At 47.9% G+C, this 26,480-nt stretch overlaps 1 protein-coding gene across 1 annotated transcript in view; it reads right to left on the reverse strand.

Annotated features, from left to right (window-relative positions):
• IGSF21 (immunoglobin superfamily member 21) overlaps positions 1–22,135 on the reverse strand; it is a 225,794-nt gene extending 203,659 nt beyond the window's left edge. The window contains exon 1 of the mRNA XM_083750256.1: positions 21,219–22,135. Coding sequence (XP_083606382.1) covers positions 21,219–21,276 — 58 coding nt within the window. The 5' untranslated portion in view covers positions 21,277–22,135. The remainder of the gene's footprint in view (positions 1–21,218) is intronic.
• Positions 22,136–26,480: the final 4,345 nt, after the last annotated feature.

Genomic DNA, 26,480 nt, shown 5'->3' on the forward strand with positions numbered 1-26,480 from the left:
CTGCTCCTCCCTCATTCATCCTCTCCTTGGACCTCTTAGATTTCAGCAGACACTCCCAAGCCTCTCTTTGCATTTGCAAGCTTAAGGACTAGAAACTTTATTTCAAATTTAAAAAATGAAAATCATTCACCAGTCAGAACTCTGCATCCAGTCTTGCTCACACACTCAAGCATTTCTCCAATGAAAACAGGGACATCCTATTCCATAATATTAACGATAATAATTTTATTATTTATACCCCACCCATGTGACTGGGTTGCACCGGCCACTGTAGGCAGCTTCCAACAGATGTAAAAACATAATAAAAGATTAAGCATTTAAAACATCCCTATATAGGGCTGCCTTCAGATGTCATCTAATGGTTGCATAGTTACTTATCTCCTGGGCTCAGGGGTCGCGTAATTACATACCCTCCAACATTTCTCCAATGAAATAGGGACATCCTAAGGAAGAAGAAGAGTTTGGATTTGATATCTCGCCTTTCACTCCCCTTCAGGAGTCTCAAAGCGGCTAACAATCTCCTTTCCCTTCCTCCCCCACAACAAACAATCTGTGAGGTGAGTGGGGCTGAGAGACTTCAAAGAAGTGTGACTGGCCCAAGGTCACCCAGCAGCTGCATGTCGAGGAGCGGAGACGCGAACCCGGTTCCCCAGATTATGTGACTACCGCTCTTAACCACTACACCACAAAGTGGAGGACGCGGGTGGTGCTGTGGGTTAAACCACAGAGCCTAGGACTTGCCGATCAGAAGGTTGGCGGTTCGAATCCCCATGATGGGGTGAGGTCCCATTGCTTGGTCCCTGCTCCTGCCAACCTAGCAGTCCAAAAGCACGTCAAAATGCAAGTAGATAAATAGGTACCACTATGGCGGGCAGGTAAACGGCATTTCCGTGCACTGTTCTGGTTTGCCAGAAGCAGCTTAGTTATGCTGGCCACATGACCCGGAAGTTGTCTGCGGACAAACACCGGCTCCCTTGGCCAATAAAATGAGATTAATACTGCAACCCCAGAGTCGGTCACGACTGGACCTAATGGTCAGGGGTCCCTTTACCTTTACCTAAGGAAAAGTGTGACATTATAGGATCAAATCAGAAACCGGAACGGCGTCTGTAAATCTGGGACTGTCCCAGGAAAATAGGGATACTTGGAGGGTCTGCATTGCTTATGTTGACACCATAATGGAATTGTGAAATATTAATACCCCAATTATAGCATCCCCCAAACTGGACTTTATTATAGTAATTTTTCTCTAACCAAGCTCCAGTCCCTGCAGTCTTCGAACTCCACTCTACGGAAGGCAATGGTGTAAGCAATTAATATTCCCAGCGTTGAAAAATCCCACCACATTTCAGCTCCATCCTCCACGCCGCGCTAAATATAACCATTAAATGCGCTCCCTCTTTTTTCTTTTTTCAGAGGGAGTTAACATTGTTTAAATAAGCCCTCTAAATGTTTAAAGAGACTGGTTATTTTATTTCGTATTCTATCTCCCCCCCCCTCCTTCCCCTCTGCAGGAAGCTTTCAGCGCTACGGAAGGAGGGAGGGCAGGCCTGCTTTAGTGGAGAGAGGGCGAGCGAAGAGAAGAAATACAGTTTCCTGCAATAACAACTCCTGCCACCACCATCGCGATTTGCAATAAATCTGGGAGCCGCTTGTAAAAAAAACAAACCACCCCAAAACAACCCTCAGTAACAGCAGCAACTTATACCAGGGCTGGGAGATGGCGGAAAGAGCTCTCCAGCTCTCCAAAGGCAAAGACTTTCTCCTTCTCATTCGAACACAGACCTGTCACTTGCTTCCCCAAGGAAAACTGATGGACACGGAATAGGATGGCTTAAAAACACACACACAGTTAGACAAATTCATAAGGTGACCACGATGGATGTGTGCCTTTAAAAGGTAAAGGTAAAGGGACCCCTGACCGTTAGGTCCAGTTGTGGCCGACTCTGGGGTTGCGGCACTCATCTCGCTTTATTGGCCGAGGGAGCCGGCGTACAGCTTCCGGGTCATGTGGCCAGCTTGACTAAGCCTCTTCTGGCGAACCAGAGCAGCGCACGGAAACGCCGTTTACCTTCCCGCCAGAGTGGTACCTATTTATCTACTTGCACTTTGACGTGCTTTTGAACTGCTAGGTTGGCAGGAGCAGGGACCAAGCAACGGGAGCTCACCCATCGCGGGGATTCGAACCGCCGACCTTCTGATTGGCAAGTCCTAGGCTCTGTGGTTTAACCCACAGCGCCCTCTATTCTAATTCCGCTTCCTTTTAATGGAAAAATGCGGGATTTGTGTGGCCTTCCAGACGCTGATGAACTACAACTCCCATCTTCCTTGGTCAGAGGGCACACAAGCTGCTGAGTGTTTCCTGGGAGACCAGAAACATAGTGCCCCATTGCTGTTTTGGCAATTCCCCATGGATTTCCCCCACCACCACCACCCCTAAAACAAACCACCAGAACAAAAAAGGAAGAAATGTTTGCGCCCTCCCCATTTTGTCCTTGGCAGCAGAAATTGCAGAGTCCTAATTTGAAAGGTCTCTGCTTTTTGCAATCAATGTGTTTGGGTTTCTGCTAAAACTGAGAGAGGACTTATACGCTCTTTAAACTGCACTTTGACTGTCATCAATACCACAAAGTTCAGAGATGCATCTCTCTCTCTCTCTCTCTCTCTCTCTCTCTCTCTCTCTCTCTCAGGTCTGGAAAGGGTGCGGAAGACTAAAAACCAACTCAAGCTGGTTTGGAGATATTTATAACATTGTATTCCCTTACCAGGAAGTTTTAAATCTCTAGCAAGGGAGAGAAAGCGCAAGTGTGCTTCCATTAACATGGCTAAAAAGTATCACTGCAACAGCTTTCTTTAATATCTAGGAAATGCAGAGCTGACATTTTTGGATGGCAGTTTTGTTCCCCCTTAAGAGGAAAGCAAGTGATGCTCTAATGATGGTCTAGATCAGCCTCTCTCACTCTTGGGTACCATCATCCCTGACCACTGGCCATGCTGGCCAAGAATCATGAGAGTTATACTACCAACATCTAGGAACTCAAGGTTGATAAAGACTAGATCATGGGTAGGCAAACTAAGGCCCAATTGCCTTCTCAATCCAGCCCGCAGATGGTCTGGGAATCTGCATGTTTTTACATGAGTAGAATGTGTCCTTTTATTTAAAATGCATCTCTGGGTTATTTGTGGGGCCTGCCTGGTGTTTTTACATGAGTAGAATGTGTGCTTTTATTTAAAATGCATCTCTGGGTTATTTGTGGGGACTGCCTGGTGTTTTTACATGAGTAGAATGTGTCCTTTTATTTAAAATGCATCTCTGGGTTATTTATGGGGCCTGCCTGGTGTTTTTACATGAGTAGAATGTGTGCTTTTATTTAAAATGCATCTCTGGGTTATTTGTGGGGCATAGGAATTCGTTCATGTTTCCCCCCCCCCCAAAAAAAAATATAGTCCGATCCCCCCGCAAGGTCTGCGGAACAGTGGACCAGCCCCCTGCTGAAAAAGTTTGCTGACTCCTGGACTAGATGGTTGATTTGCTGCATCAGCAGCAACAAGCTAAAGCAGTGTTCCCCAAACTTTGATCTGCAGCTGCTTTTCGACTACAGCTCCCATCATTCTTAGCTAGCAGGACCGGTGGTCAGGGATGATGGAAATTGTAGTCCAAAACCAGCAGGAGACCCGAATTTGGGACACACTGGACTAAAGGAACCTACCTAATTTCTAATATGCTGGTGGCACACAGTTCTACTTCTCCTTTATATCTGCAGGCGAGGTACTGGATGTGCTGAACTGTTGTCTTGTCTCAGTATTGGACTGGATGAGAGCCAATAAACTGAGGTTCAATCCAGATAAGACTGAGGCACTGTTGGTGGGCAGTTCACTAGACCAGATAGGTGGAAGATTGTCTCTCTTGTAGGGGTTACATTCCCTTTGAAGGAGTGGGTACAAAGATGCATTGCTGTCACCTGAGGTTCAGGTGACCTCCGTGGCTCAGAGTGTCTTCCATCAGTTTGGGCTAGTGTCCCAGCTGTACCCCTATCTGTACAGGGGTAGCCTAACTTCTGTTGTCTATGCTCTGGTAACCTCTAGATTAGATTACTGCAATGCCTCTGAAGACCGTTTGGAAACTTCTGCTGGTGCAGAATTCAGTAGCCCTGCACTGGAGCAAAACTGTGAAGCATCTTCCAAGTGTAGCTCATTTTCACTGGTCCTAGGATCCCCAACCTGTGGGAATTAAACCCGTGAGCTGAATTAAACAGGAAAATAGGAAGCTGGTTTGCATGGAGACAGACAATTGGTCTACACTACTGTCTACATTGACTAGCAGTGCCTCTCCAGGCAGCGATCATTCCCAAGCCTATTAGGGGATGGAATCAGGGACCATCTGCATGCTAAAAAAGGACCCCTGGGTGCTTAAGTCCAGTCAAAGGCAACTATAGGGTTGTGGTGTTCATCTCGCTTTCAGGCCAAGGAAGCCACATTTGTCCACAGACAGTTTTCTGGGTCATGTGGCCAGCAGGACTAAACCGCTTCTGGGATACCGTGGAGGAAACCAGAGCAGCGCACAGAAATATTGTTTACCTTTCCACCGCAGCAGTACCTATTTATCTACTTGCACTGGTGTGCTTTCAAACTGCTAGGTTGGCAGGAGCTGGGACAGAGCAATGGGAGCTCACTCCGTCGTGGGGATGTGAACCGCCGACCATCTGATCAGCATGCCCTAGTGGCTCAGTGGTTTAGACCACAGCACCACCCATGTCCTTTAGCATCTGGATGCTAAGCAGGTGTGCCCCTGAGCATTGGGGGTCATTCATTCACACACACACACACACACACACACAGAGAGAGAGAGAGAGAGAGAGAGAGAGAGAGAACTTTTAATCTTTGTTTTAATTGAGAAAATGGAAATATTATTGAACAAACACAGAAGTGACTCAGAACAGAACTGGGCTGATTCCCCCTCCTCACTGAGTGATAGAAAGTAATGCTGCGGTGGGAGGGGGTGAGAGGAGAGAACTTTTCCCTCCAAAGCAAAGTTTTTAAAACCCAAACCTTTCATCTGCCATCATTGGCTTGGCCTTCCACACAGGTTAATTAGTTTATGAGGCCTCCTCCTCCCTGCCAAGGAAAAACTCTGCTTTGAAATTTCTGCTGTCTTTAAGGAAGCGTTAATTGGAATCTTCACCTCCGCCCTTTCTCCGACAGCCCTGGACTCCCCATCACAGCCAAAATGCAACACCGACCCTGAAGGGGACAGAGCCTTCTGTCTTCAAGGACTGGCCGTCCATCCTTACATTGGGTCTCTTGAACAAACCCACAGAAATCTTGACTCAAGCACCTCTGTGATCTCGCTGTCTTGAGAGAGAGGTGATATTTGGAGTGTGGGGAAAGCAAATGCTAAATTCATCATCCCACATTCAAAGGAAGACATTCTGCCTTGGTTAGACCAAACCTACACTCCTGTGTCCAGTTCTGGGTTCCACAATTTAAGAAGGATGTTGACAAGCTAGAACGTGTGCAGAGGAGGGCAACCAAGATGATCAAGGGTCTGGAAACCAAGCCTTATGAAGAACAGCTGAAGGAGCTGGGCATGTTTAGCCTGGAGAAGAAGAGACTGAGAGGCGATATGATAGTCATCTTCCACCTAAACATTAGGAAGAACTTCCTGACAGTAAGAGCTGTTCGACACTGGAATTTGCTGCCAAGGAGTGTGGTGGAGTCTCCTTCTTTGGAGGTCTTTAAGCAGAGGCTTGACAACCATATGTCAGGAGTGCTCTGATGGTGTTTCCTGCTTGGCAGGGGGTTGGACTTGATGGCCCTTGTGGTCTCTTCCAACTCTATGATTCTAAGATATCTAAAGGGCTGTCACATGGAAGATGGCACAATCCTGTTTTCTGCTGCTCCAGAGGGTAGGACCCAAACCAATGGCTTCAAGTTATAAGAAAGGAGATTCCAACTAAATATTAGGAAGAACTTTCTGGGAATAAGTGCTGTTTGACATGGAATGGACAACCTCAGAAGATGGTGGGTTTCACTAGAGGTTGGATGGCCATGTGTCAAGGATCAGTTAGCTCTTATTCCGCATTTCAGGAGGACGACTAAATCGCACTCATGATCCCTTCCAACTCTATAATTCTATGATTCTATTACTTTACCCCTGTCCTTTCATCCCCGTCAGGGAACCCATTCCCATTACTTGTGGGTGGGGAAGATGCTGCAGACCTTTTCTCCTGCCTTTCGTCTTGTCAGAATGATTACCGCAGCATCTTCAACCAGCCCACATCCCTTCCCACCAGCTCGTACAGAGCTCTCTCCGAAGCTTCGAGGGACTTCTGCTTCCATATGTTCAACACAGCATTAGGAGCTCATATCAGAAGACACTGAAGGTCCCCCTCCTTCCAGAGCTCCTTTGCCTCAGCTTCAAATTGACAGAGGGAAGGGGTGGTCCTGGGAGACAAGATTGCTGCCGGCTGAGGAAGTTCCTGCAGATGGCATTTTGTTCCTCTCCCTGGAATAAAACAGGCAGAGTAGCCTTTGGAATCAGCACTGCTTAAGATCAGCATCCCTAGAATGGAGCACATTATGTTCTCTCTTTCTCTCTCTCTCTCCCTCCCTCTCCCCCAACACAAATTCTGGTGCCTCATAAAGCACCGGAAGTCACATCCAAGACCTTGAGAGACCTCAGAGATGCTGTCCGAGGCCTTGCGAGACTTCGGAACCTGACTTCCAGTGCAATGGGAAGTCAGGTTCTGAGGCCACGAGGTGTATGACGTCATGATGTCACGTCACTCGCACTGGGCACCCATAACCTGTGGCCCAAGTTGGCGCACCTGGACCCTGAGGGTCATCTAGAGTAAACCAACCCCCTGCAATGCAGGTATCTCAACTAAAGCATCCAAGATAGATGACCACCCAACCTCTGTTTAAAAACCACCAAGGAAGGAGATCCCACCACCTCCCAATGAAGTCTATTCTGCTGTTGAACAGCTCTTACTGTCATAAAGTTCTGCCTTATGTTTAGTTGGAAACTCCTTTCTTGTAACTTGAAGCTCTTGGTTCAAATCCTACCCTCCAGAAAAGGAGAAAACAAGCTTGTTCCTTCTTCCATGTGCAGCCCTTGAGATATTTGAAGATGACTATCCTCTCTCCTCTGAGTCTCCTTTTCTCCAGCCTAAACATACCCAGCTCCTCCAACCTTTCATTTCCAGATGAAACTGCCATTCAACCTCTGTTTAATGGAGAGTACACCACCATCTGAGGTTGTCCATTCCACTGTCTAGCAGCTCTCACCACCAGAAAGTTCTTCATAAGGTTTAGTTGGAATCTTCTTTCCTTCAGATCCTACCCTCCAGAGCAGGAGAAAACATGCTTGTTCCATCTTCCATGTGATAGCCCTTCAGATATTTGAAGGTGGCCTTCATAGAACCTCTCAGTCTCCTCTTGTCCCAGTTAAACATACTCAACTCCCTCTCATAAGGCTTGGTTGCCAGACCCTTGATCATCTCGGTTGCCCAGCTCTGCACACAATCCAGCTTCTCGACATCCTTCTCAAATTGTGGTGCCCAGAATTGGACACAGTATTAATAATAATAATAAAAATTATTTATACCCCGCCCTCCCCGTCCAGAGCCAGGCTCAGGGTGGCTAACACCAGTAAAATTCCAGTAAAAATATAATGGGGGGGGGGCGCACCAATTTAATATACAGGTTAAAATGCAATTTAAAATGCAGCCTCATTTAAGAAGTAGCCCATAGATCAAAACCATAAGGGGAGGGAAAACATAAGGGTCAGACCGATTCCAAACCAAAGGCCAAGCTCTGTCTTGCAGGCCCTGTGGAAAGATGCCAAGTCCCGCAGGGCCCTCATCTCTTGTGACATAGTGTTCCACCAAGTCGGGGCCAGTACTGAAAAGGCCCTGGCCCTAGTTGAGACCAATCTAACCACCTTGAGACCTGGGACCTCCAAAATGTTGTCATTTGTGGACCTTAAGGTCCTCTGTGGGGGATACCAGGAGAGGCAGTCCTGTAGGTACGTGGGTCCTAGACCTATTCCAGGTGTGGTCAGAGCAAGGCAGACTAGAGAGGGACTATTACCACTATTACCAGCTGCTGGGAATCAAGAATCAGGAGGGTGTCAATGAGCTCAAGTCCTGTTTGTGGGCTCACATTGAAGCATAGGCTCAACTTTCCATCTAGGCTAGGTGCATAGGAAGCAACTTCAGATGGAGTCAGAGCCCTGATCCATCAAGATCAGTATTGCCTACACTGACTGACAGCAGTGACTCTCCAGAATTTCAGATATGGAGTCTCCCCCAGCCCAACCCTGCGATTCAACCTGGGGCTTTCTGCATGCAAAGCAGGGGTTGTGCTACTGAGCTATAATCCTTCCCCTAAACAGAAAAAAGGTCCAAGTCCTTATGGTTCTGAAGGGTCGATTTAGATAGGGATGTAATAAGCTGGCTTAGGCCAAGTTGAGCCATTGCTCCATCTACCTTAGCATTGCCTATGCTGGCTGGCAGCAATGGCTCTCCAGGGTTAAAGGCAGGGAGTCTTTTCCCCAGCCCTACCTGGTGATGGGACGTGGGTGGTGCTGTGGGTTAAACCACAGATCCTAGGACTTGCTGATCAGAAGGTCGGCGGTTCAAATCCCCGCGATGGGGTGAGCTCCCGTTGCTCCGTCTCTGCTCCTGCCAACCTAGCTGTTCAAAAGCACGTCAAAATGCAAGTAGATAAATAGGTACCACTCCGGTGGGAAGGTAAACGGCGTTTCCATGCGCTGCTCTGGTTCGCCAGAAGTGGCTTAGTCATGCTGGCCACATGACCCGGAAGCTGTACGCCAGCTCCCTCGGCCAATAAAGCGAGATGAGCGCCACAACCCCAGAGTCGGTCACGACTGGACCTAATGGTCAGGGGTCCCTTTACCTTTTTACCTGGTGATGCTGGAGGGATTTGAACCCGGGTTCCATGCCTCTGAACTACAGCCCTTTCTCATAACAAAAATGCATTATATTCAGTGAAACTGTGCTATAAAAATGTGCATAAGAGGTTAAAAAAAGAGAGAATTAATACAGGCTTGAACATATCAGGAGAAACCCACACTAAAATGCTGGTCACTTTTCTAGAGGGTTTAGGATTGAACATTTGGAGGGGAAAGCTAAATTGACAGCTTCGCCCGTCTCTTGACTGCAAACAGCGATCTGCCAAATCAAGGCCCTGTTGTTGCTACCTTGAATCATCAGGAGTAAAAGTCCCGTCCTCTGAGGCTGGAGACCTGCCGTGAATGACTAGAAAAGGCTAGCGTGGGCAGCAGGGACCCTAAAACATTTTTGTAGACCAGTAACTTCTGAGAGAGACCCTTCCAAGGCTGGAGGAGATCCAAGGAATTCATCTATCTTTTAAGAAGCTTATTCTCCTTCCTCAATCTAACACACTCTGCCTCTTGCATGGGACAGCTGACCACGAAGAATGGACAACAGCTCTGTGACACATCCTGGACTGAAGCAACTCGTGGAACTCTGTACATGGATCAGAACACAACACCCAGGCAGAGGACATACACTGCTCTGGATTTGGCAGGGCAGCTACACTAGGGGCCAAAATTGTGGAAACCTTTTGGGAAAAGTGTATTTCCGAGGTTTGATGGCTCATAACACCTGATTGTCTCATGCTCATGCTAATTTGCAATATTCAAATGAAGGAAATCTACTGCATATCAACCTAAGCAAGTCGTGCTTCCTTTTTTCTGGTTATTTGGCTATACCTTTTGATAGCATACAGATAATTGAGCAAACTTTGCTGTATTACATTCTTCATTAAATTATCTTTCTGTTGATATATAATTTTATGACATTACCCAAAAAAGTGGTGTTATGAGCCATCAAACCCCAGAAATACACTTTTCCCAAAAGGTTTCCACAATTCTGCCACTAGTGTATGATTTGGAGATGTGGTTTCAATGCACAGAAATGCAAGATCGTATGTAGCAAATGAGTTATTTTACAGACTCAGGGTTGTGGCATGAAAGTTGGAGCAAGCATGTTTTCTGCTGCTCTGGAAGATAGGACCTGAACCAAAGGATTCCAATTACAAGGAAGGAAATTCCTACTATTATCTAGATATGTGTATGTGGATAGCTAGACAGCTAGGCTGAATCTGCCCATATTGTATATAAAAACGCTATGAAAATGCTTTTCCTAAAAAACACCACCATGTTTTAAAATATACATGGAATTTGCCATTCGCTCACCAGTGCCATCTAGTATCACATTTGTATAATGCACTTATAACACACTTAAAATGTTGTATTTGCAGCTGTATAGCTGAGTCCCTAGACAGACAGATAGACATGTATGCCATTTGGGATGTTTGGTGCAAGCTGAAAAGCAAGTGAAAAATATTTTATATGCATACATGTACGAATAGTTTCCTCCTCTCCTGCTCATAACTACCCTGTGAGGTGGACTTCACTCGCAGGTGGTGATTGTACCTCAGTGAACTTAATGATGGAACAAGCACTACAATCTTGCCCCCCCCAAACCACAGTCAACTCTCTAACCCAGTAGTTGCTGAACTTTTTGGGGGGACCCACCTTGGACCTATAAACTCATTCCCAGTGCCCCCTACCATATAATAAGAGTAGTATTCAGAATAGCTGCTTGCACTAAGGAAGATAACAACACAACAAAATTCAAATAAGCCACAATTAATTGCGCATTTACTCAAATTCCAGTTAAAACGATCTAATTAATTCAGCAAAATGGATGAACTTGATCCAATGATAGCACCCCCCCCCCCTGCAAACTCTGGCAGTGATTGACACCTCCAGAACTGCAGTACCGCCCACTTTGGGAACCAGTGCGCTAACCACTATCCACCATGTTGCCTTGCACAGAAGCAGGCTGGAAGGGCCAGATAAGATGCAAAGTACGTTTTTCCTCATTTCCCCGCATTTTGCTATCTGCGCTCCAGACAAAGGCTCTCTGATATTTCAAAAGCAACACACGCAGGGGAACAAACACACACACGAGAGAGAGAGAGAGAGAGAGAGAGAGAGAGAGAGAGAGAGAGAGAGAGAATGTGATTGACAGTTTATTTTAGGAAGGCTGTCAAAGAGGGCGAAGGAACAATAATGGCGGGGAGATAACGGAAGTGCCCAGTCATTAGCTACACACACACACACACACACACACACACTCTCTCTTAAAGGTAGGAGTCATCAGTGTAATAAGAACTTCTGCAGGAAGCTAAGGGCACAGAGGAAGTTTTGGCAGGTGGACAAAAAATATAGGACTAGGCAGATCCCTTGCAACCTTGCAGTTCTGAGGCTGCCTGTGAGTTCAGATGATTTATGAGCCATGGGGAGGAGAGGATGATGGGAGGAGATAAACCTGTCTTGTCCTCCTTACTTTGAGTCAGGGCCCTCCTGGTCCCATCATTCTGGAAACCATCTTGTCCAGAAATGTCCTTTGCAGTCGCTTCTCTCGGACTCTGGAAGTGTGCTGGTCCCGGGGGCTAACCCATAGCTGTCAACTTACAGATTTGAAAATAAGGGACCAGCAGCCTCAAAAATAAGGGATCAGCACCCGAAATAAGGGATTTTTAGGGCACGGGTATGTTCAACTTCTGAGCCCGTCCAAGCCAAAGGCAGAAAGCCCAGCCAGCAGCCAAACGAAGCCTCAAGTGGTGGTTACCACAGCACAGCAACCCGGCAAAGGGGATGCAGCAAGGAAAACCACCGTCACCTCTCCTCTGGGAAGCGCTGAGCAAAGGCGAGTCCCCAGGCAACGCGGCCGATTTGATCAGCGCAAGGCATGCAAGCTCCACCCCCCAGTCGTTCTTAGACTCCTTATTGGGTGAGTAACGCAGCCAAGCAACCCAGTTGGAGCCTCCCTCCTCCCTGGCCAGCAGGGAGGAAGGGAGAGGAGCTGCTTCCTTTGAAACCCGGGAAATTTAAGGGACATCATCAATAAGGGACAGCAGCGGGACACAGCACTGGGATAAGGGAGTTTCCCGCCAAATAAGGGACGGTTGACAGCTATGGGCTAACCAAGAGGCGAGGTCCGAGTCCAATCCGAGGTCGATGGTGCGGTATGGAGGCTGTCCATCAAAGCTGTAGCTGGGTCCAAGGCGGGGAGTACGGTGGGGTCAGGAACTCTGGCAGAAGAGCAGGACAGGGTGCAGGCAGGAACAGGCTAGCAACAACGTTGCTCCCACAACCTGAGACTGGGGCTGACTGGCTTTTATCTGCCCCGAGGCATAGGGCAGCCCCAGTCCACAGGTGACTTGCCTCTCCTGGCCTGGAGGTGAGCACTCCTCCTGCAGGAATTTAGTTTCTTCCGCCTCTCTGCCCTGAGCCTCTGCAGCTCAGGAGAGGCTGGAGGGTTACCGGCGTGTTGAGGTGTAAACTGCTGGGAAGTAAACAGCATACCCTACAACATTTCTCTGAGGAAAAGAGGGACATCCTCTTCCATAATAATAATTTAATTACTTATACCCTGCCTATTTTACTGAGTTGCCCTAGCCACTCTGGGTGGCTTCCATAAAGGTAAAGGTAAAGGGACCCCTGACCACTAGGTCCAGTCGTGACCAACTCTGGGGTTGCGGCGCTCATCTTGCTCTATAGGCCAAGGGAGCCGGCGTACAGCTTCCAGGTCATGTGGCCATCATGACTAAGCCGCTTCTGGCAAACCAGAGCAGTGCATGGAAATGCTGTTTACCTTCCTGCCAGAGTGGTACCTATTTATCTACTTGCACTTTGACGGGCTTTCGAATTGCTAGGTTGGCAGGAGCAGGGACCGAGCAACGGGAGCTCATCCCATCGCGGGGATTCGAACCGCCGACCTTCTGGCCGGCAAGTCCTAGGCTCTGCAGTTTAACCCACAGCGCCACCCGCGTCCCTTGTGGTGGCTTCCATATACAAACATTTAAAAAATGAAACATTAAAAACATTCCCTATATGGGCCTGTCTTCTTATGGTCCAGGGGATGGATAACTCCATACCCTCCAACATTTTTCTGGTGAAAATAGGGACATCCAGGATCTCATCAGAAACTGGGGTGGCTTCTGGAAATCCAGGACTGCCCCTGGAAAATAGGGGAGGGTCTGATTATCACATTTCTCCCAGCTTCTTAATTGCTAGGCATGGAAAGGAAAGAAACTGATCGCGGACACAAAACTGGCTTCCTTCCTCTCCCCACCCAACCTCTAGTTCAGGAAAACAACCACGCCATCACTTTGAAAGGAGGAACAAGAGCAAGAGGCGCTTGCGAACTGAGCTAAGGGAGCGTGCAGGGTTTCTGTCGTCCTGCACAAGAGGCCCCCGGGGGCTGCTGCACAGGCACTTCATGAAGGGGAAGAGGAGGAGGAGGAGGAGAGAGATGGCATAAAGGGTTCATGCAAGGGAACACTGAGCATCGCCTCCTTCTGCCAGTGCAATTTCTTCTTGGACGGCTGAGCCCACAAGATAGGGTTGTTATTTTTATTTTTTTCAAGGGCCAGGGTGAAACGAGAAGCACCCTCTCAAGTGACGTCCTTTGGAGACATCAACCACCTCTAGCCTTTTTCACAATGATAAGCCAAAGAGGTTGTTTCTTCGATGGCTTTCGAAAGCTGGTGGCTACTAGGCACAAGACACACCTCCCTGTGTGACTTGGGGCAGGGCTGGAAAAAATGACATAAACCCACCTCCACACACACATTATTTATTTAGCACAGAGCCTAGGACTTGCCGATCAGAAGGTCGGTGGTTTGAATCCCTGCAACAGGGTGTGCTGCCGTTGCTCTGTCCCTGTTCCTGCCAACCTAGCAGTTTGAAAGCACATCAGTGCAAGTAGATAAATAGGTACCACTGTGGCGGAAAGGTAAACAGTGTTTCTGTGCGCTGCTCTGGTTCGCCAGAAGCAGCTTTGTCATGCTGGCCACATGACCCGGAAGCTGTCTGCAGACAAACGCTGGCTCCTTCGGCCAGTAAAGCAAGATGAGCGCTGCAGCTCCAGAGTCGTCTGTGACTGGACCTAACGGTCAGGGGTCCCTTTACCTTTACCTTTACCTTTACCTTTACCTTTACCTTTACCATGCCATATAGTTTTTAAAATTTCATTTATGGGTCACTTCTGATGGAGCATCTCGAAGCCGTTTCACGATACAGTCAAACTTTGGTTCTTGAATGGATTAGTTGCCGAACAAATCGGCTCCTGAACGCCACAAACCCAAAAGTCAACGTTCCGGTTTGCAAACTTTTTTTGGAAGCTGAACCTCCGACGCGGCTTCCGCTTGAGTGCCTTGGTTTTTGAATGGTTACAGGAGTCGAACAGACTCCTGGGATGGATTAAGTTTGAGAACCAAGGCACCACTGTACAACAAAACATGCATTAACAGAATTGCACTATTCATAATGGAATTGCATGCAACCTAAAACCAGCGGTTAGGGTGTTGGCCCAGGGCCTGGAAGATCAGGGTTCAAATCCCAACTAGGCCAAGGGATCAGCCTCAACATAGGATTCAACAAGAGCCACCTTCTCCACTCCAAACCACCACAACAAGCAGAGTTCAAAAAGGAACAGTTATGAGTAACTGGGGGGAATAGACATATGAGAACACAAGAGGAGCAGAACCCACAAGCAGGAACCAAGCACAAGAGCTCCCTAACTTCTTGCAGTTTCCAGCAACTGATATTCAGAAGCTTTGCCGCCTCCAATAGCCCTCTCTTCCATGAATTTGTCCAATCCTCTTTTAAAGTCATCCAAGTTGGTGACCATCGCTGCTTCCTGTGGGAGCGATTGCCATGGTTTTAACTCCTCGCAGTGTAGAGAAGGACTTTCTTCCATCTGTCCTGAATCTCCCCAAATTCAGCTTCACTGGGCACATGTAAGTGAAGACAGAGTTAAGCGGGGAAAGGCAGTTGTTCTACATCGCCCGTTCAACAGAGAACGACAAATCTCCCAGGCTCCATGGAAGAACCTGGTAGGGAAAGATGAAGCTGTGATGGAATCTGAAGCAGCGCTATCTCCAGCAGAAGATAGTGGGTAAAAATATTGAATCGAATGTAGTTTTCAAAAGAATCCAGATTGCCTCAGCCTCCCCTAAAGATTATATGGCTGTAAAAAAAAATTTAAAAATGAGGACATCTTCCGCTAAGACCCAGAACAATATGGAAAACCAGCCAGCCAGCTTAAACCCACAGAACATCCATTAAAAAGGACTGCTGTTATCTGGAAAGCAATCAATAAAATCCACAATTGGAGCTTCTTGATGGGCCATTCTATTATGAAGCTGAACATCCGGGGGGTGGGGTGGTTAAATTCACCAACACAGAAGAAGTAAGAACGCATAACTCACCATTTTCAGAAGACTCCAGTACATGTTGAAGGGATCCACCACTCCCCCAAATTTTTTTGCTAGCTTGATATTGTTAGCAAAAAATGTTTGCCTGTCACTGGCTATGACTAAACACCTGCTTCCCTTAATTTTTCATTTCTGGGAGGGTTCCTCCTCACTCATGTTAGAAGTTCAACTACCCACTAAGACCCAGCACCTCCCTTTTGTATATACCACTTGGTCAGCTGACCTGCATATCACATTACCATAAGCAGGTGGGCTTATCTCTGTCACTTGCCCACTCCCTCTTAAAGAGACATTGACAACCATTCCAGGAGGAGTGGAAATGGAAGAGGGTGATATATGAAAGTCCCAACTTAGAACACACCAGCGTTGGGGATTGTATTCTGTCAAGACCTACTCAGATTAGGTCCTTTTTGAAACTCACAAACCTAAGTTAATCGTGTCTATTAAATTTGACGGTGCTACTCAGAGTAGCACTAGGGCAGGCATCCCCAAACTTGGCCCTCCAGCTATTTTGGAGCTACAATTCCCATCATCCCTGACCACTGGTCCTGTTAGCTAGGGATGATGGGAGTTGTAGTCCCAAAACAGCTGGCTGAGTTTGGGGATGCCTGCACTAGGGCAATAGACTGCTTTGATCCACTTTAACTGTGCATGTCCTTAAGTTCCAGAGTTCACTTAAATCCCTCCTGTGAAATATTGACAGCCTAGCAGCACCTTAAAGGGACATGTTTACTGACATCTCTGCCACCACATCCCTTGAACACCTGTCTATGATGTGCGGGAAGAGGACAAACAGCCAAACCCCAGAATCATCATCGCACCACACAATGTCTCATTACGAAGAGATAGAATCATAGAATTCTACTTGGAATGGTCACCAAAGGCCTTTTAGTCTAACCCTGCAATTCAGGAATCACAGTTCAAGAATCCCTCACATGTGGCCATCTAACTTCTGCTTAAAAACCTCCAAGGAAGGAGAGTCCATCACCTTCTGAGGGTGTCTGTTCCACAGTCAAACAGCTCTTACCCTCAGAAAGTTCTTCCTAATGTTTAGTTGGAATGTCTTTCCTTGTCATTTGAATCCATTAGTTCGGATCCTTCCCTCTGCAGAAAACAAGCTTGTTCCCATGGAACAGCTCTTCAGATATTTGAAGATATTCAGTCTTCTCTTCTCCAGGCTAAACACAACCAGCTCCCTCATAAGGCTTGGTTTCCAGACCCTTGATCATCTTGGTTGCCCTCCTCTGCGCACGTTCTAGTTTGTCAATATCCTTCTTAAACCGTGGAGCCCAGAACGGGACACAGGACTCCAGGCAGGGTCAGATCAAGGCAGAAAACAGTGGCACAGTTACTTCCCTTGATCTGGACACTGTACTATTCTGTACAGTGTCCAGATCAATATCACACTGTAATATTACTATGTAATGTTCCTCTGCCTTTTGGCCCATCTTGCAGACACCAGGCGAGCCACTTTTCCATGGCAGGGAGGCACAGAGTAATTTCCAGGCCATTAATTTATTTTACCACCACCGAGGCAGCTTTAAAAGAAAAGATCGTCCAGCTTCTGTTGGCTTTCTATTATTTAAAGCCTTTTTATGTCCCTTGATTGAGAATCTCTCTCTCTCTCTCTCTCTCTCTCTCTCTCTCTCTCTCTCTCTCTGAGAATGAAGCAGTCAGCACAGGAGAAGCAGACACACACAGAGTGCATAGAGAGATGGGTGGAGGCGGGCAATTGCAGGGGGTCACGGTCTCCCTTGATGAAGCCACAAGTGTGAGAATCTGAAGGGAGAAGTTTGCAAAGTTCACATCGCTGCATGGCACATGCCTGCACATGGAGCCGCCCTCTGCTGGAGGAACGAGGGAATCCCAGCCAAGCTGAGCTCCCGTGTTTATTCTTTGCTCAGAACTCAGGAAGGGGGAAAGAGATTTTGAAGACATGCTTCTAGAACATGGGTAGACAAACTAAGGCCCGGGGGCCGGATCCGGCCCAATCGCATTCTCAATCTGGCCCATGGACGGTCCGGGAATCAGCGTGTTTTTACATGAGTAGAATGTGTCCTTTTATAGGGCATAGGAATTCATTCCTTCCCCCCCAAAAAATATAGTCCGGCCCCCCACAAGGTATGAGGGACAGTGGACCGGCCCCGTGCTAAGTTTGCTGACCCCTGTTCTAGAATAAGGGTACACACAAGCCCTCGCACAAGCCCCAGAGAACTCAGTCAGACTCAGAGTAGAAACATAGGCACATAAGTTGAGCCCTGCTGGATAATATAATAATAATAATAATAATAATAATAATAATAATATAATAATAATAATAATAATAATAATAATAATAATAATGATTGTACCCTGCCCATCCGACTGGGTTGCCCCAGCTACTCTAAGGGGCTTCCAACATATATAAAAACGTAATAAAGCAATGACATTAAAAGCTTCTCTATAAACAGCTGCCTTCAGATGTCTGCAGTAGTTACTTGTCTCCCTGACATCTGCTGGGAGGGCATTCCACAGGCATCACTGCCAAGAAGGCCTGTCTCCCTGTAGCCTCACTTCTCACAGTGAGGGAACCACCAGAAAGCCCTCGTGTCAGGCTTTCAGCACCCTCATCACAGAGTGGTCACCCAGGGGCCCCTGAGAACTTCTCAAGCACAGAGGGGCCCTCCCCTCCTGTGGTTCCCATTAGAATGTCAGAACATCAGAAGACCCTGCTGGATCAGGCCCACCTGGTCTAGCATCCCGTTCTCACAGCCATCAACAAGATGACCCAATGGGAAGCCTGCAAGGAGAATTTGAGCAACCCCTCCCCTCCTGTGGATCTCAGAAACTGTTATTCACATCTATTTGCTTCCTCTGACCATGGAAGCAGAGCGTAGCCATTGTGGTTAGTAGCCATAGACAGCTCTCGTCTTGCCCAATGAATTTGTCTCTTCCTCTTTTATAGCCATCCAAATTTGTGGCCCTTGCTGCCGCCTGCAGGAGCAACTTAAGGCAACTTATCATCCCTAAATCCTGTAGTGTCTGGTGCCCACTAGGACCAGTAGGGCAGAAGGCAGAGACCCCACCAGGATGGCCCCAGAGCACAATGAGAGGTGGAGCCAACTCATTCTGCTTTCGCCCCCATCTTCCAGCTCCTCCCTGCCACATGAGGAAACTAGCAAGCAGCGCCACCTTCCAGACTGGAAGAAAGGAAAAGGGCAAATGAAGACTGGTTGAGGGCAGACTGAGGTTGGGAGGGCAGTGCCCCTTTCACCCCAGTGGACCAGCTTTCACTGCAGAAAAAACAATAAATAACAAATAAATAACAGGACAATAAATGGTGTTATCAGGTGCTGTTGGTTCTCAGAAAAGCAGAATCCATGGAGTGCAGAGGGGCCAAGGACACTGAACCCAGCCCTTACACCCACTGTACAGACAAGAATTTAGGCCAGAGTTTGCCATATCACAGCAGAGATGTGGCTTGGGGAAGTGATCGTGTATCTAGATTGCTTGGGTAAGTAAGCCAAGCTGCATCATGCAGGCGAAGCTCTGCCACTGGTGCCACCATTGCCACTCCTGAAACCCAGCCTACACTTTTTGCCAGCTCCTATTGCCTTGCTTCATGAAAAGAAAAGAAGAGAAGAGAAGAGAAGAGAAGAGAAGAGAAGAGAAAGAAGAGAAGAGAAGAGAAGAGAAGAGAAGAGAAGAGAAGAGAAGAGAAGAGAAGAGAAAGAAGAGAAGAGAAGAGAAGAGAAGAGAAGAGAAGAGAAGAGAAGAGAAGAGAAGAGAAGAGAAGAGAAGAGAAGAGAAGAGAAGAGAAGAGAAGAGAAGAGAAGAGAAGAGAAGAGTGTACAGATTACATATAAAGCAGCCAGGTCAAAATAGCTTAACACCAACACAAATCTGTATTTATTCCACTTTAAAAAAAACAACAACACCAAGCTGAGAGAGTCCATTGTAACCCCATAGCTTGCCTCCCGCATTATAAACTTAAGATGCTGTAAATAAAAGTAGAATCATTCCTATTTCGAACACGAACACACTTACATTTTCTTTGTTTCCAATACTGTCATTTATTGTTCTGAATGTCTAGGCAGAAGCAACACTTTGCCTTGTTCACCTCCACCACCAACGGGAGATCCTCATAACGAAATAAATCCCACCAAAGGCCGCATATCAAATCCTTCTTGCTACTTCCCCAAAGAGTCGAGGGAAGAAGAAGTCATCCCTTCCTTCTCAACCAGCTGCCTGACATTATTCACGGTTATTACTCATTCAAATTTCAGCTCACCTGGAAGATTTGAGATGGGCTATTATAGGAAGAAGGGGTGGGAGGACAACCAAAAACTCAGTGCTGTATCCACAGTTTGTGATCATCTAGGCTGGAAGCACTTGAACTGGATTTTCACTCCCAATCAAAAGGGAAAGCACTGGCAAAGAGATATCAACCATCAATTTCTTTCCCGAACCACCCCCCCCCCAAAAAAAAAAACCACTGCAAAAAAATGAGAGGGGAAAAGACCCCCCCCAGCTCAGAAATTACAACAGGGTTAAGTTTGGAGACCGAATTCATCCAAGGATTGGTGTGGCTGGCCAGAGGCGATAGGAGAGTGTGACTTTCTGAGAACTCCCATTGCTATATAAGGGGAGGGGGCGAATAGGATTGGAACTGAAACAAAACATTGCATTGGGGTCAATTCTGGTTCTGTCAATACATGCCACAAAGTCTGGACAGGTGGGTGGATGCTCCATAAATCCGTTCCTTTCAAAAATAAGGGGAACTTTCTGCTTTTGGTCTCCGGATCTCTTCTCTCTCTCTCTCTCTCTCTCTCACACACACACACACACACACACACACACATAGCATCAACCCATCTGCCCTCAAGTAACCCCTGGAAAAAAAGAGCCTGAGCTAATGAAAGTCTTTTGCTTGTTCCTGTTGTTTTTAGCCTAAATTCAATCTCAAAATAACAAACACACCGCACAATTTTCCAGAGGGGAACGAACACACACGGGAGAGGGAGAGGGGTGTGTGTGTGTCAATATATCTGCTGTTCGACAAACCGGTCCAGAGTTTGAGTCCAAAGGTAAACTCACAAAAGAAGCAACCTCCCTTTTTTATCCTCCCACCCTCTCTTCTCTGTGAACCCCCCAGGTTACTTATCGCCAGCATACTCCTCCTCCATCATCCCCCCTCCTCTTGGTTTATTTCGCCTCTTTTCGCTCAAACCGGGCTGTGTTTTCTCCAGAAGACGACAACAACTCGTCAGATGCCATTGAAAAGTCTATTGTCCGCTTGCAACCTAGTTCCACAATAGATGCTGATTGTGGGGGCTTCGGGGGAAGCGTTATTATCATAATAATTACTGCGACCACCACCAGAGGAAAAAAAGAGAAAGTGTTTGCTTTGGCATTTGATAAGGCTTTTCATAGATCCATGCACAACATCACTGCCTCCTAACGGGGGGGGGGGGGAGAGAGAGACCCACTCAACTCTTAGCAGTTGAGGTCCAACAAAGGGCAGCTTTGAAGGACCAGAGAACAGGAGCATTAAACAACCAAGCCAGGATGGGGAAAGTTGGCATGAGTTGGGAGAAAACACCCCGTTCATCTCCCACTGACTCCCCTCTGCCCAGCTCCAAAGCATCCTCTATTGACTTGAACGGGGGAAGGAGAGCGGTTTGATGCCCCGAGCTAAAATTCTCTCGCCGTTCGTGGCTTTGGAGAGAACCTGAGCGGCGTTGGTTTGGGAGGGGGAGCTGGCGTCGCATGGGATTCTTGCATCTCCTTTGGTGATGGGGGGACATGAAAGCCATGCCTCTATCCTCTCTTTCTCTCCCCCCCCCCCAACCAACCCACCGCCGCCGCAAAAAAAGCAAGTGTCTCTCGCACACACTCACCCAGCACCGCATCTAAGAGTTCGAGGAATAGGAAGCAGAGAGGCAGCAGGCGGTTCATTGTGGGTGTCTTGGGCCCCCGGATAGAAACTCCATCTGGTTTAGAAGCACCTCGGCTCTCCGCATGGCGAGGCTCCTCCGGAAGGCAAGGCGGGCAGGGAAGACGGGGTGCCGGAGCATCCGTGGCCGGCGGCGGAGGAACACATCGTGGATGCCTGCTGGGGAGGGGTTTGGAGACGAAGGAAATGTAGAAAGAAACCCCTCTCTCCCCGCAGAAAAAAAGGAAAGCGGGGAGCGGGGAGGGAAGGCAGGCAATGGCAAGAGAGGAGTATGTCCGAAAGACCACGAAGGCGAATGGTACCGAAGGGATGCTGAGAGTGGTACCCAGAGGATGCCGAGAGTGGTACCCAGAGGATGCACCTGTTCAGTCCCTGCCTCTCTTTCTCCTCCCGTGGAATAAGCAGATTAGCAGCTGGAGTTTGGGATCTTCAACTCATCCTTCTTTCCTCCTTTTTGCTCCTTTTCTTATTCTCTTTCTTCTTCCTCCTCCTCCTCCTCCTCCTCCTCCTTCTCTCTCTCTCTCTCTCTCTCTCTGCCCCCTCCCCCTTGTGCTGGCGTCTGTATTATACAGACTTTTCTTTAATCCATTCTAGGCTCCTCTGCTCTCGTCCTTTAAGCCGGATTTATTGCAGCAAGAGAGAGTGAGAGAGGAGAGAAAAGCCAGTCCCTCTCTTCTATTGCACCTCCCTCCCCAGCGCTCTCTCGTGCTCTCTCTCTCTCTCTCTCTCTCTCTCTCTCTCTCTCTCCCTCTATCTTTAGAGGCTTAACCCTTTAGCAGCCAACCCCCACGCTGATTCCACATTCCAAGTACAGGAGAGACGCCTGGAAAGTCAGCGCAGAGATTTAATCTGCAGCAATAATAATGACAATACGTCAATTTATGTGCAGGTATGAATGGGGAAGGAAGTCTCAGCCCCGATATGGAGATGGTACGTGATTGCACGTAGAAAGTGATATTTGCAAATTCCGCTTTTAAACCTTCCTTTGATAGTCTTGTTTGGGGAGGAGTCAGTGATTCAAAGTCTCCCTTCTGCTCTGGCTTTAATAAGAAGCGTTAGGCACGTTGTTCTGTTCTCTCTCTCTCTCTCTCTCTCTCATTTTCTCAGTCTTCCCAACTGCAAAATGGGTATAATAACCTTACAAGGTTGTGTCATCATCATCATCTTCATCATCACTTATCATCCCTCATTCACTCAAAGGTCTCTGGGTTGGTTAAAACAATTAAAACATAATGTGAGAAACATTTTAAATCAACATACAGAAATAAGGTAGAGCCTTAAAAAAAACATCACAAGTGTCAAAAACCAGCTTAAAGAGTATTTGTAAGAACTGGGAGCCAGAGAAAGGCCTTTGAAACACTTTGAACATTGGAAAGGACTATATCAGGGGTCAGCAGGTGCCCGGTCCACTGTCCCTCAGACCTTGTGGGGGGGCGGGACTATATTTTTTTTTTGGGGGGGGGGGAAATGAACGAATTCCTATGCCCCATAAATAACCCAGAGATGCATTTTAAATAAAAGCACACATTCTACTCAGGCAAAAACACCAGGCAGGCACCACAAATAACCCAGAGATGCAGTTTAAATACAAGGGCACATTCTACTCATGAGTCGGATTTAGAAGGCGATTGGGCCAGTTCCAGCCCCCAGGCCTTAGTTTGCGTACCCATGGACTATATCAATGCCCAGATGGATCAGGTCACAGGAGCCTCCACCCTTCCTGTGGTTTCCAGCAACTGGTATTCAGAAGCATTACTGGATCTGACCAGGGAGGCAGAGCATAGCCATTGTGGCTAGTAGTCACTGAGAGCCCTCTCCTCCACGAATCTGCCCAAGCCACCCAACTCGGTGGCCGTCACTGCCTCCTGCAGGAGTGACTTCCGTAGTTTAACTCTGTGCTGCGCAAATAGGTATGCCATAGATCTTGCAACATTCACCTTTCCGTGTCCTTATTAGCTAGGGTTGCCACAGTTCAAAAAGTAAAAACCAGGGGAACCCCCAAAGTTGTTGATTCCCCCCGGGCATCAATTCTGCCTTTGAAATCCCAGTAACAGCAACAGAAGCTCCATATACTGTGGGAGTGAGTGCCATAGTTTAACTCTGTGCTGCACAAAGAGGTAGAATCATAGAATCATATGTAGAGCTGAAAAGGATCCCAAGGAATCCTGCCCTGAGTGGTCTCAAACCACCAACCTTCTGGCTAAGAGCCAGACACACTGACCCATTGTGCCACCTGAGACCAGGCAGTAGTTCCTTATTTCTGTCCTCAATCTTCCAAATTCAGCTTCTGACATCCTTATTAGCTATGACAGGAACAGAAGCTCCGTACGATTAAGAAGCTGACCTCCAGCTACTGGATGCTGGGGGAGATATAACGAGGAGGGGCTCTTATCTTCAAACCCCACTTTCAAATTCTTTTTGGGAAGCATCTGATTAGACGCTCTAGGAAGGACCATGCTGGAATAGATAGATCTTTGGTCTGATCCAGCTAGTAACTGCTGAGAGCTGGTAAGAAGTAGGTATTACGGCCTTCACACGGTCCTTTGCCAAGGGCATCGGGCAAAATACTCACCATCTGTGCACCGTACAGGCCCCAGGCACACAGCTAAACATGAGCCTACAGGCACTAGAGGGCGCTGTGATGCACAAGCAGAGGCCTGGCTGCCATCACCTGTGGTTATCTCCTCCACTGCCTGTGGTCAGGGAAGACATTCCAATTAAAACGATTTCCCCCAATTAAATTGCTTTAAATTAATGTCTGGGGAAAGCCGGTGGAACGAAAAGGCAGCCTGGAAATCCAGTGCTACATCTGGCTGTGTCCTCGGCTAGCTTTTCCAGCTCTGTCTCCCGGTGAGTAATAAGCCAGATATTGCCAATCCTGTATCCCAGAGCAGCCAATCGGATGCTGCGACACTAGGATTTGTGGGCATCCAATGCAACCGAAGGTTGTTGGGCGGTTCAAAAAGTCCTTCTTCAAACTGTGCGCTGATGAGCTGTGGAACTCCTTTCTGCAGGAGACAGCGATGGCCATCAGCTTTAAAAGGGAATGAGGAAATTCACGGAGGAGAGGGGTATTGATGGCTGCTAACCACAGGAGGGGAGATCTTATGTTCAGATCCTGCTTGAGGGTTCCACACTCTCCCTTTTACACTCAGCAAGAGTCTCACTTCTTTCCCATCCCTCGTTGCTCCTGAATCCTGCAGGTATTCTGAAGTGGGTGGGATGGGGTTAGGGAGTAAGGTGCAAGTATCCAGAACCCATTTGAATTAATGCATGGGTAGGCAAACTAGATCTGGCCCAATTGCCTTCTAAATCCGGCCCATGGACAGTCTGGGAATCAGTGTGTTTTTACATGAGTAGAATGTGTGGTTTTTATTTAAAATGCATCTCTGGGTTATTTGTGGGGCATAGGAATTCGTTCATTCTCCCCCCCAAAAATAGTCTGGCCCCCCAGAAGTTCTGAAGGACAGTGGACCAGCTCCCAGCTGAAAAAGTTTGCTGACCCCTACATTAATGCCATGACCTACTTAAGGCCATTAATTTCAGTGAGTCTACTCTGTAGGGACGCGGGTGGCGCTGTGGGTAAAACCTCAGTGCCTAGGACTTGCCGATCATATGGTCAGCGGTTTGAATCCCCACGGTGGGGTGAGCTCCCATCTTTCGGTCCCAGCTCCTGCCCACCTAGCAGTTCAAAAGCACCCCTAAGTACAAGTAGATAAATAGGTACTGCTTAATAGCGGGAAGGTAAACGGTGTTTCCGTGTGCTGCACTGGTGCCGGCTTGCCAGAGCAGCTTTGTCACGCTGGCCACGTGACCCGGATGTGTCTGTGGACAGCACTGGCTCCCGACCTCTTAAGTGAGATGAGCGCACAACCCTAGAGTCGGAAACGACTGGCCCGTACGGGCAGGGGTACCTTTACCTTTACCTTACTCTGTAGGACTTTGTATCCAGCCTTAAACATAATCCTTTGAAGGGTTAAAAACTGCATCTGCCCAGTGAGGAGTGTGGTCTGGTTAGAGTTCTGGGGGTCATAAGGAGAGTTTGCAGGGCTATTTTTGCCCCTCCCTGCCCTCCAGCTTCCAGAGATTCCCCATCCCTGTGGTCAGTTTCCCTTGGCCTCCACTGCCGCCCCTGCTTCAAAACCCGGCAAGTGGCAATCGTGATAAAGAAGCAAGCCACAAACCATCTTCATATATCGAAAAGAGTGTGGCTGGAGAGAAGAGTCAATTGGCACTTCATGTTCCATTTGCACAAGATGGGGTTTTCTGACCCTTTCCCCTGCTAACCTCTGGAGGAAGTGTCTCTGCAGATGGACTAGCTGGATGAGGAAGAGTAGGGAGAGCCGCCTGTTGTCTCTGTCCATGGAGTTTTCTTGGCAGGGATACTGGAGTGGCTTGCCGGTTCCTGCTCCAGGTGGATCACATTTGGTCAAAACTCCACTATGACCTGTCCATCTTGGGTGGCCCTGCACGGCATAGTTAGGGCTTCTCTGAGTTATTCAAGCCCCTTTGCCACGGCAAGGCAGTGATCCATGAAGGGGATTCTGAAGGAAATCAGCCCTGAGTGCTCCCTGGAAGGACAGATCCTGAAGCTGAGGCTCCAAGACTTTGGCCACCTCATGAGAAGAGAAGACTCCCTGGAAAAGACCCTGATGTTGGGAAAGATGGAGGGCAGAAGGAGAAGGGGACAACAGAGGATGAGATGGTTGGACAGTGTTCTCGAAGCTACCAGCATGAGTCTGACCAAACTGCGGGAGGCAGTGGAAGACAGGAGTGCCTGGCGTGCTCTGGTCCATGGGGTCACGAAGAGTCGGATACAACTAAACGACTAAACAACAATAACAGGGGGAGCTGCCTGCCCCCCCCCACCCGGAGGGCACGGAAGATGACTTAGATCCTGGATCCTGGTGGTGGGACAGGCTGGGAGGTGCTAGAAGCAGGGGGTTTGAGCAATCAAGGGAGGGCAAGAGAAGGATAGCCTTCCAGGACAGGGTTCAAGGCTGAGAGTCACAGTGTGAGTGCAAACTCAGACAGAGCAGAGTCAGAGGTTGCTCTTGTGAACCAGTAGCAGGGCAGTTCGAGTCCTGCTGGCTCTTCTCCCAGTCTGACACACTACTCCAGGACAGTCCTGCACATTGCTTGGGAGGGATCCAGAATGAGTGGTTAGAGTGGGGAAGGGTCAGTTTCAGCAACGTCTCAGCTGAAT

This window comes from Podarcis gaigeae (assembly GCF_964106915.1).
Source record: "Podarcis gaigeae genome assembly, chromosome: 8".
NCBI lineage: Eukaryota > Metazoa > Chordata > Lepidosauria > Squamata > Lacertidae > Podarcis > Podarcis gaigeae.